Source organism: Felis catus, chromosome F1 (genome assembly GCF_018350175.1).
Source record: "Felis catus isolate Fca126 chromosome F1, F.catus_Fca126_mat1.0, whole genome shotgun sequence".
Lineage (NCBI taxonomy): Eukaryota > Metazoa > Chordata > Mammalia > Carnivora > Felidae > Felis > Felis catus.
Window position 1 is genome coordinate 35,211,125 of NC_058384.1, and position 11,385 is coordinate 35,222,509.

General features: G+C 44.5%; 1 protein-coding gene and 1 pseudogene across 14 annotated transcripts in view; both read right to left on the reverse strand.

Moving 5' to 3' along the window:
- The window catches only part of CD55 (CD55 molecule (Cromer blood group)), a 32,931-nt gene extending 22,496 nt beyond the window's left edge, over positions 1 to 10,435 (reverse strand). For 8 of the 14 annotated variants that reach the window (XM_045048692.1, XM_045048688.1, XM_045048691.1 and 5 more), the window contains exons 1-5: positions 10,245 to 10,431; positions 9,250 to 9,441; positions 7,634 to 7,825; positions 6,930 to 7,029; positions 5,534 to 5,619 (exon numbers count right to left, since the gene is read on the reverse strand). In XM_045048692.1, the coding sequence (XP_044904627.1) occupies positions 5,534 to 5,619; positions 6,930 to 7,029; positions 7,634 to 7,825; positions 9,250 to 9,441; positions 10,245 to 10,341 (667 nt within the window). In that variant the 5' untranslated portion in view covers positions 10,342 to 10,431. Of the gene's footprint in view, positions 1 to 5,533; positions 5,620 to 6,929; positions 7,030 to 7,633; positions 7,826 to 9,249; positions 9,442 to 10,244 lie in introns of all 14 variants that reach the window. The other 6 variants (XM_045048697.1, XM_045048693.1, XM_045048689.1 and 3 more) reach the window with 4 other exon arrangements.
- LOC111558491 lies at positions 2,145 to 2,244 on the reverse strand (annotated as a pseudogene).
- Positions 10,436 to 11,385: the final 950 nt, after the last annotated feature.

Here is an 11,385-nt window from a genome sequence, read left to right on the forward strand (position 1 = left end):
GAAGTGAAAGCAGGACAGAGAGTTTAAGGAGGATATGGAACTTGAATTTAATACTGAGATGTACCCTTCTAGAGAAGAGGGCATTACTCTTTATTCCAGGGAAAAATGATGCTAAATGAAAGGAGCTTAGAAGTCAAGTGGCGGGGTGCCTGGGTGGCTCAGTCGGTTGAGATTTTGAGACTTCAGCTCAGGTCATGATCTCATGGTCTGTGAGTTTGAGCCCTGCAATAGGCTCTGTGCTGACAGCTCAGAGCCTGGAACCTGTTTCAGGTTCTGTGTCTCCCTCTCTCTTTGCCCCTCCCCACTCACGCTCTGTCTGTCTCTGATAATGAATAAACCTTAAAAAAAATAAAGAAGTTAAGCGGCATACTTGGGAAATACGAATAGATCATTTTGACAGAGCAAAATACCTTAAATGTCAGAATTACATTTTAACCTTTAGGATAAATTTTTTTAAGCATGTATTGACTCACAGCCTTTTACTTCACGTAAATTTATTGAGCAGCGGAATATGTCAAACAAATACAAGCAGAGTCTCTCTGGTTATACTATAAAAAGAGACCTCTCTCTAGAAGTTGCCTTGATTAAAAAAACAATGCAATGGTTCCACATTCTCTAGAGCCATGACGTTTGTTATTTTTTTTTCCTTGAATCAGGAAAGCAATGTGATCACCTGTATACATCGAGTGGCCTTAAGTAACCAGAGAATACTAGAAAATTTATAAATTACTTTTAGGCCATCGATCAAAGCAAGGAGCAAAAACAAGTTAGTCTGCTTTGCTCTGGGCTTGGGTGTCTGATAACAACACATATCACCATCGGTACAGTTCAGATATTTTCCGAGTGCCTAATGCATACCAGGCATTGTTCTAGAAACAGAATTGCAAAACTAAAGAAGATATTAAGTCCTGGGTCTTCAAGCAGAGTGACAAAAAAGATTTTAATTTGATCTTTAATTAAATACAAAAGATTTTAATTTTAACACAAGATAGGGAGACTTTCGGCAGAAGTGTGTTCCGTGGTGTGGAAAGAGAGAAGAAGGACAGTTAACCAGCTGGAAGGTCAGGAGAAACTTCTAGAAGGACTATCAAAGCAAACCCTCAATAAGAAAAAAAAGAGAAGTCCTGCATTTGAAGGGGCCAAAGGACACTCCAGGCAGAGGCAGTCACAGAAGGAAAGCGGGAGGGCAGTGAGCGTGGGTACAGCGTGAAGTATGAAGGCAAGACATAAGCACGAAGTAGGAAGGCCACGGCTAGCCTTGTATGCTTCACCAAGGAGTCTGGACGTTGTAAGTGATGAGGAGACTAGGATCAGCTTTAAGAAGGAAGAGATGAGGGGCGCCTGGGTGGCTCAGTCGGTTAAGCATCCGACTTCAGCTCAGGTCACGATCTCGCGGTCCGTGAGTTCGAGCCCCGCGTCGGACTCTGGGCTGATGGCTCAGAGCCTGGAGCCTGCTTCCGATTCTGTGTCTCCCTCTCTCTCTGCCCCTCCCCCGTTCATGCTCTGTCTCTCTCTGTCCCAAAAATAAATAAACGTTGAAAAAAAAAAAAAAGAAGGAAGAGATGAGACACATTTGTGTTTCAGATGCATCACTCTGGGTAGCGTGTGAATGAAATATTACAAGAATAGAGGATGGGGCCATTGCGAACAGTGTCACTTTTGAGCTCAGGCAAGTGGGGACTCTTGCCCTAGCTCCCACACTTTATTTTCTTTTTAAGTTTTATTTATTTTGAGATAGACGGGGTGGGGAGGGGCAGAGAGAGGGGAGAGAGAGAGAGAGAGAGAGAGAGAGAGAGAGAGAGAGAGACTCCCAAGCAGGCTCTGCACCATCAGCACAGATGTGGGGCTCAAACTCACAAACCACGAGATCACGACCTGAGCCGAAGTTGGATGCTGAACCAAGTGAGCCACCCAGACGCCCCTGGCTCCCACACTTTAAAATGCCACGCTGTGGCCCTCCTCTGACTGTGCCTCTCCCTACTGGGTGGGATATCTGCAGGGCACGAAGGCGTGCTCACTGCGAGCTCCCCCTCCACTCCCACTATAAATCACGCTCTAGGAACTGGCCCAGAATTCCCTGTGCCAGCACCCTTTGCAGGGCCTGAAAGGTCCCTTCTCCTGGTCTGTATTCTATTTTTTTTTTTTTTAATATGGAACACTTCACAAATTTGTGTGTCATCCTTGAGCAAGGGCCACGCTCATCTCTGTATCGTCCCAATTTTAGTATATATGCTGTGGAAGCAATCACATGGTCCCGATTGTTGAGAATGGTCTATACTGTCGATGTGTACATCTGCAACCCAAAGCTCAGTGGAGTGGGAAAAAAAGGTCACAGGGCGCATGGCTTGGGTGTGTGGGCCGAGTGGTCCATTGACAGGCATCAGAGACTTCTCACAGCGACAGAAGGGGATACCTATTTGAGACAGATTGGGTCTTAGGTCACGAACCTCCATTTAGATTTGCTCTGGGCCCTTGAAAATGTTAGGAGTGGCCCTTACTGCAAGAGTCCAGATGAAGGATAATCAACCACACAGAAGTCATACAGATGGAGGATAAGACACAGGTTTGGAAGTATATTAAGGAGATAAAGCAAAACGATTTAGTGATTAGAAGTGGGAGGTGAAGATAATGGGATGGGTCTTGGATGGCAGATATTATACAGATATATTCCAGGATTGCAGGGGATAGCAGTTCACTAAAGGTACTTCTGAAAAAAGGAAACATTGGGAAGGGCACCCGGGTGGCTCAATCGGTTGAGCGTCCAACTTCTGCTCAGGTCATGGTCTTGCGGTCCTTGGGTTTGAGCCCCATGTCGGGCTCTGAGCTGTCAGCTCAGAGCCTGGAGCCTGCTTCGGATTCTGTGTCTCCCTCTCTCTCTCTGCACCTCCCCTGCTCACACTCTGTCTCTCTCTCTCTCTCACTCTCAGAAATAAATAAACAATAAAAATTAAAAAAAAAAAAAAAGAAAAGAAAACATTGGGAGAAAGATAGGAAAACAGATCCTTCTGACATTGAAGCTTCATTCAGAAAGGACCAAGCACTACCGAAGTTTGATGTATAACCAAGGACACATCTTGACCTTAACCTTTTCTTTTCTTCCTCAATCTACACGCTGACATTAAAGCACTCTGGTGTGTCCAGAGGCCACGGCTGTGTACTTAAGGTGAGGCAGCTCACTGTTTAAGAATATGTATTTTCCACTTCATCCTTTGGCATTGTCCAAACAGAAAAATTAAGTCACGTGGAAAATCAGAATCAGAGCCTAAAAGAACTGGGCTTTATAGGGATAGCTGAAGGCACAGGTTTTTTTTTTTTTTTAGGAAAAAGGGCTCCTTTTTTGCAAGACACAGGTGTCCGTGGTTGCTGAACTGCGAAATGGATAGAACAATCAAAGAGGAAAACAGGAACCCCAGTCAAAGAGGAAAATGGAGTTCAAGTTACCAGACAGGGAGTAGGACTGTGGCCCAGCCCTGGCCAAACATGAAGAGAAAGTGTGTTTGCAGTGCAGAAGCTCTACTGTGCTGGGTTACGTGCTTGGTGTCCACATGTCTGTGAAGTTCCTGACAGCAGTTGCTTGTGAAGATCGCAGCCTCAGACCAGGAGACTGCTTGTCCAAACTCCTGGACAAGTTGTCTGTGTCAGGAAAAAAATACAGTCTGGTTCCTCTTTGCCGTCCAAACTTACTCTAGTGTCATGCACAACATCCCCTGCTGGATGGTGGAAATGGGAAAGATGGTGGGGGGCAGTAATGCTAAAATTTTCGAAGTAATAACAACGAGACAAAGATGTAGCAGAGAGAGGAGGGTGGAGTGAGCACAAGGAGGGTGTGGGTGTGATCAGCTTACTCCTGTAAGCTCTTGGCTGGCAAGGCTTCAATTTATTTGTCTTCATATCAACTGACCCCACACATTGCCTACTACAGTGTGCCCATCAATACGTGCTGGACAAATTACGCTAAGTCTATTCTAGTTTCCTGCTCCTAATAACACCAAAAACCTGAACTTAGCAATGATTTTAGCAAAGATGGGAGAAATAAAGCCTACATTTTAAAAGTTTTCAAGAAATGTTTATTTTTGAAAGAGAGAGAGAGAGAGAATGAGATAGAGACAGAGACAGAGAGAGAGAGAAAGGCAGAGAGAGAGGCAGAGAGAGAATCCCAAGCAGGCTGTGCACTGTTTGCATGCAGCCCGATGTGGGGCTCAGTCTCACGAACCGTGAGATCATGACCTGAGCCAAAGACAAGAGCCAGAACTCAGCCAACCGCACCCACTCGGGTACCCCTCAAGTCTACATTTTTACAACGTTTTTTTTTTTTTTTTGGGGACAGAGAGAGACAGAGCATGAACGGGGGAGGGGCAGAGAGAGAGGGAGACACAGAATCGGAAACAGGCTCCAGGCTCTGAGCCATCAGCCCAGAGCCTGACGCGGGGCTCGAACTCACGGACCGCGAGATCGTGACCTGGCTGAAGTCGGACGCTCAACCGACTGCGCCACCCAGGCGCCCCTCAAGTCTACATTTTTAAATGCTACATTTTTTCTTAAGAAGAAAAAAGAAATATGTTCCATGGGTTTTACCCCTCTCAATTTTCAGGAGACCTATGTCTAGAGTGGATATAAATTTGGCTTGATACTTGTATTTATGATATTATTTCTGTGCCCTACCTCCCTTTTAGCAGATAAGATCCTCAAGTGCAGAAATCATATTTCTTCTATATTGTATAACCTTATTTCTCTAATGATGAAAAATAAATCACACTTGAAAACATTTATTGATAATTAGCTCAGCTCATAATCCCACAAGAGGCAGATAGGCAACACTGGGTTTTAGAAAAATAATGGATTTGAATCCAGAAGTCTGGGTTAAATGCCTTCTCTTGCCACTTATGTTGGGATGTAGGGTCAGATCATATAGATTCTCTGATAAAAAGTATTTTAATCCATAAAATTAAAAATTGTGGGGGAAGAAAAACTCTGTATCTATTTTGCTTGATTGTTAGAAGGAAAGGTAGGATAATGTACAACTGAGCACAATACATATCTCAGTTTGTTGGCTTGTGTGTGTGTGTGTGTGTGTGTGTGTGTGTGTGTTTAGGAGTTTGTTGGGTTTTTAATCCTTTATCTCCATAACTAATAAAGTAAGATACATTACTGATAAAGTAGCTAAGACATTCCTACATTGGAAAGTAAGGGTACTACAAATATACACTGTGGATAATTCTTAATGAGAGAAAGTAACGCAGGGGCGCCTGGGTGGCTTAGTCGGTTAAGCACCGACTCTTGGTTTCGTTCGGCTCAGGTCATGATCTTCCAGTTTCATGAGTTCAAGCCCCGCATCCAACTCTGCGCTGACAACACAGAGCTGCTTGGGATTCTCCCTCTCCCTCTCCCTCTCTCTCTGCCCACCCCACCCCCACCACTTGCGCTGTCTTCGTCTCTCTCAAAAATAAATAAACTTAAAAAAGAAATAAGAGCGTAATTTACCACTGATTATTCAGCCTTACCACCAGAGCACTTAGGTTTTTTTCAGTCTTACCTTCGCATTTTGGCAATGGGTCACTCCACTCCACAGCCTGGTCTGCAAGGGAACAGTAACTAAAAGCTGAACCTACTAGCCTATACCTAAAACAATGAATGGAAAGAAAAGTTAGGTCTCATCCACACTGTTTGACTTCGTTTAAATTCTCCAGAATTATCACCTTAAAATATATATATATATATATATATATATATATATATATATATATATATATTTATTTTTGGGACAGAGAGAGACAGTGCATGAACGGGGGAGGGGCAGAGAGAGAGGGAGACACAGAATCAGAAACAGGCTCCAGGCTCCGAGCCATCAGCCCAGAGCCTGACGCGGGGCTCGAACTCACGGACCGCGAGATCGTGACCTGGCTGAAGTCGGACGCTTAACCAACTGCGCCACCCAGGCGCCCCTAAAATATTTACTATCCCCGTAGATGGAGACGAGACAATAGTTGATCAAAGTTTACATGGCAGTGTAAAGGAAAAGAAAAATTTACTTTTAAAAAGGTGATATCCAAACGAAGAAAAGGTAGGAGACAGGCAAAACATTTTTGATTTGGGGGGAGTCCGTGTGAGAGAACATGAAAGTGTTTTGAAACATTTTACGGTGATACAGATGTTTGGATATTTTATATTTCTGAACGCTAAAACGATCAATAAGGCGTTCACAGAATAACAGAACATATTTTAAGGGTTCAAAGTACTCCCCAGATTTGATATTAATCATATTAATGATCCAAACATCTCTGTTTCATACAGGAGACAAGTGATGCTGGTATTTTTATTTTCTAAAGAGCAGGGACACACACACACACACAGAGTAAAATATCATAATTCAATGCGCAGATATTCAATGAGAAAATGAACATAAAGTTTCCAGAAGTGTCTGAGACACTGATGATACTCAATGAGTGAGTTCCTCTTCCGTACATATGGGACTTAGAAAAGACCTCAGGGCAGAATGGTATTTTCACACTAGGAATAAATGTCTTTTACACATCATACTTTCTAACAGGCCATTTGCATATAGAAGAAAATATGGTAAATTTAGGCAAATTAAGGACTGGTTTCTTTTGAACCGTTGAAGGACTTAATTTCTACAAGTGCAAACATGTTTTTCTTCCTTTGCCAATCACATTTAAAACGTTCTAGTGAATCATAGACGTACTGAAATCTAGCAACTGAGGGAATTTGATGTTACAAGAAATTGTCTTTTCTTGCCCCATTTTATTACACGTAACTGTGATGAGCTCATGATAAAAGATCTTTGAGCAGAAGACTCGTTTTATGGAGACTAGCTTGAAAACACTGACCACAAATGTAAACACTTACACCTTCCATCCTGTTTTCACACTAATTAAATAGAGAGTATAAATACAAACTATGCCCAGACGTACCCTGTGTCACACGAGAAGGAAATAGATGCACCATATAATATGTCAGTTGTTATACTGACATGACCATGTGTTATATCTCCAGGAGTAGGACAGGATTTTTCTAGAAGAGAGCACAAATTTATTTTTTCATTAGATTATCAGGCACATCTATGCAAATGCATTGTCACTTCTTATCCGTAGATGTTTCATACCCTGCTTTCATATGGTAAGTTTCAAATAACATATTTAGAATATACACTCATTACATCTGAGGTGGCCTTAAACTAATTAAATGTGAAATGTGTGAGTTAATTAATATTCCTATCTCACGAGTATTTTTTTTTTTTAATTTTTTTTTTCAACGTTTATTTATTTTTGGGACAGAGAGAGACAGAGCATGAACGGGGGAGGGGCAGAGAGAGAGGGAGACACAGAATCGGAAACAGGCTCCAGACTCTGAGCCATCAGCCCAGAGCCTGACACGGGGCTCGAACTCCCGAACCGCGAGATCGTGACCTGGCTGAAGTCGGACGCTTAACCGACTGCGCCACCCAGGCGCCCCTCTCACGAGTATTTAGTTTGCCTAATTTAAAATAAAATTAATGGTTCTTTTCAGAAATTCTAAATAATGACAGGCACACGTAGACTTCTGGCATGAATGAAGGAAGAAATACTATTTCCCCAAATACCGTGTGATTGCGAATACTCTGTAAAATTATACTCACTTTTACAAAATTCATCTGGTGTGGACCACGTAAAATTCTGAAGGCAAGTTAGTTTGTCTGAGAGAGTTTGGTTCCTTCTGTAGCCCGGACGGCAATCATATTCCACAACGAAACCCTCGGGGAAATAATTCTGTTTGCTAAAAGACCTCTTGAGCGATGCAAAACGTAGCCTGGGTGGAACATCGCAGCTACCTGAAAGTATTAACAAAAGCAACAACATAGGTAACATCACTTTGTTTTATAATCTATGTTTAATTATCCAGAATTATTTGATCCTTTACATCATGCCTTTTTCGGTACTTCTTTGTACATATTTGGTATTTGACCATATTAATATGACTATGACATTTACAGCACATCGAGCATATTCACACGTATGCTTATGAAGTAAATTGGGTATGTAGATATCACTATGCCCACAATGCAGGAAGTAGAACCCATTTAAATTGCTGGCACAGTTCTGGCACTGACACTTATGTGCCCTATGGAGGATGGGGAGGAGATCAGATGAAAAACAGTATTTCCAGACTCCTGGGCTAATGTCCTGGGCAATGACAATACCAGTGACAGTAATAGCTAATATTTGTTGAATACTTCTAAATGTCTTACACATGCAAAAACTCATTTAATCCTAACAACCCAGGAGGCCAAGGATCAGATGGGCCGATAATGTACATAAAAGTATTAACTGGAAATGTCTGGGCAATTGTGAATTTGGAGAAGCATGGGATCGTGGAAGGGACATTGGATGTCTAGTCCAAAGGCTCAAGTTCAGACGTTGGCTCTCGTGCAAAAGAACTGCTGATCTCAAGAAGTTATCTCACTTCTGGGGGACTGTTTTCCAGCTGTAAAATGGGGGGAAGGGTCCCCACCCAACTCAATATATGTAGAAGGGTTATAAACTCTAAAACTTGATGCATGCTCAAAGGCCTACTTACTTCAACACACTGCCTTCTGAAATCATGGATACGTAAAAACAAAAAGTTAAAGCTGATTTCACACCTGGTTGCAAAAAACACTTGCGGCAGGTCCTGTATTTATGTACCTTCTATTACTGTAGGTTGTCCAAAGCTAGGAACCAAGTCTTACCTTTATGTTTACTTGTATATGTCAAAGCTAATGCAGGACTATGCCTCTAATGATAGATTTGGAGGTAAAAACAGAGAACTTTTTAAAACACCACCACAGAGTGGTATTCGCTAAGTCCTACCTTCCAAAATGAAATTTAAGAAAACAGACCTCTGTTACGTGTCTCAAGGTGATTGCCAAACATACATAATTTACTTCCTACGTTGTACCTATTGTTTATTTTCTCTATTATTTCAGGAGGTACAGCATTAGGGGGAAACAACAACAAAAACAAAAAAAAAACCCACAAAAAAACAAAACAAACAAACAAAAAACAACAGAAACCCCAAACCTGTTAACGAAGAAGCAGGACCTATTCTGGGAAGTAATGACAGTCAATTAGCTGCAGGGTAAAGTGCCAGCTATACCCTGGGGTTTAATAATGCTTGAAAACTATCAATTACCAGTCACTGCGAAGAGGGATAAAATTAAGCTAACAAGATACATTCCATTCCCATAACTTACATACCAAAAAATTAAGAACTTACGGTTACAAAATGCTGCCACCTCCGACCATTGATTGTTACCAAGACAGATCACGGAGTCTGGCTTGCCAGGGACTTTTACAAAGCCTTCATTACATTTGTATGTTACTGTGGTTCCTTCAGGAAAACTCTTAAGATCACCATCACTCAGAGTTGGGTGGGCATTAGGTACCTCTGGGGGCAAGCTGCAGCCACCTAGGGAGAAAAAAAAAAAAAAGAAAAAAAGCACTGAAGGAATTAATACTTTTCAATTCACAGCAACATACCTTTTCCCAGAGGAGTAAGGGAAGCGGCAAGGGCTTTTGATACACATGTAACAGTTCCATCCAGCGCTGACCTTCCAAGTTCCATCCAGGAACTTGCTAGGCTGCCATTCTTGTCAATTAATTCAGTGCTAAAATAAGGAAGGAACCCTTTCCCTTCATTATTTTGTTTGTAAAGTGGTTTAGAACACGCATACAGTTGCTAGGCGCACAATGAAGACAGACGCCCCCTCCGGACGTTACTACCCAAAGAAGACGCGCAAACTTGTAGCGTCCCGTGTGGCACCCAACTGTGTAAAAGGTGAGAGTGGTCAACTCTTTGGCCACCCACCCTTAAAGAGATGTTTTGGGGGGGGAGGGGAGGCTGAGCATTCACTCTTTGAGCCCTGCCCTTTGGGTTCCTCGTGTTCGGCTGCTCCGCAGACTCAGCCCGCGCTTCCTCAACCGTCCACGCCTCACTCCTAAAGCCACGCGAGCTGGGGGCCGGCACCGCAAGACCCCAAAACTTGCAGTTTAGCAGCGGCGATCCTCTCCCTGTCCCCAAGGGGTCGTGCTAGTGGGAGCTCTGAGCCTCAAGGGTAGGGGATTACGGGAACAATTACCCGTGCCCGCATTCTTCACCTCCCCCGGGTCCCCAGACTTCCCGGTCTCCGCGGAGACGGATCCAGCCCCTCCCACGCGGACTAAGGGCTCACCCAGGGGGGCTGCCCCCCCCCACCCGGGTCCCCCGCTCACCCTGCGCGGCGGGTGGACACAGCAGCAGCAGCAGCGGCACGCTTAGCCCGCCAAGGAAACGCAGCGCTGCGGGGACGCTCCGCCGCGCGGGACCCATGGCGCGCGGGGACGGGGACCCGGAGCGAGTCCAAGCGGCTCCAGCAAGGAGCCGTAAGTAGCAGCAGCGCCCGACGGTTCCGCCAGGCGAGTTAAATTAGCGCCTGGGCGGGGCTGGCGCTCTGAATCACCAAGGGTGGGGCAAAGAGACGGGTGGGGGAGTTTGCTGCACCAGGTGCCGGGCAGGGCGAGGGCGAGGGCGGGGGCTCTCGCGTCACCCGCCCCCAGGGATCCCAGACTTGGAAAGGCGGATAAGGGGCCGGGAGAGGGGCTCGCTTTTTCTCTTTGCTGGGGTGGGGCCTGCGATGAGCTCCCATCTGCAAATGTAAATATCTGCCTTCCAAGTAAAAAACTGGGGGGAACGGAGGAGAAGCGAGTGGCGTTGGCTTGGTTCCCCAGGAATCTCAGTTAGGTTACCAGGAAAGTAAGCGGTCTTGAGGCGGAAAGGAGGGTGCCTTGGATTCGGAGGTAGCTCTTGGAGGCTGACAGAGTGCCCGCCCAGGGACCTGGTGCCTTCAACTAGAGGTCTGTCAAATGCCAACCAGAATAGGAAAAAAAAAAAAAAATGTTGTGTGGTCTCCCAGGACAGTCCCTAATCTGAAAACTGCAAGTGGGAAATGGCCCAAGAAAGGTCGAGCAGCACAGCAAGGAGTGGCCATTGTTCATACTATGCTTGGGCGGGAATCACTTTCCTCGCCAGCGTTCTCATTTACCAAGGACAGCTCATGAATTCCACTTTGGGACGATTTCAGTCCGACTGCTGGGAGAAATTCACCGTCCTGCGGGTGTGTGTGTGTGCGCGTGTGTGTTGGGTGGGGAGAAAAATGCCAAAACAGAAACCAAACGCCAGAAAACGAAATGATAGGGTGGTGGTTTTAAGAGGAAAGTTTGTTGGAAGACTTTACGTATATGCCAGTGCATTGCGATACTAGCTACACATTGGAATCACGTGGGTAGCTTTTAAAAATTCCAGATGCTCAAACTGCACCTCAGACTAGCTAGATTAGAATCTCTGGGGATCGGAAGGGGGCAGCAGGATGATTTA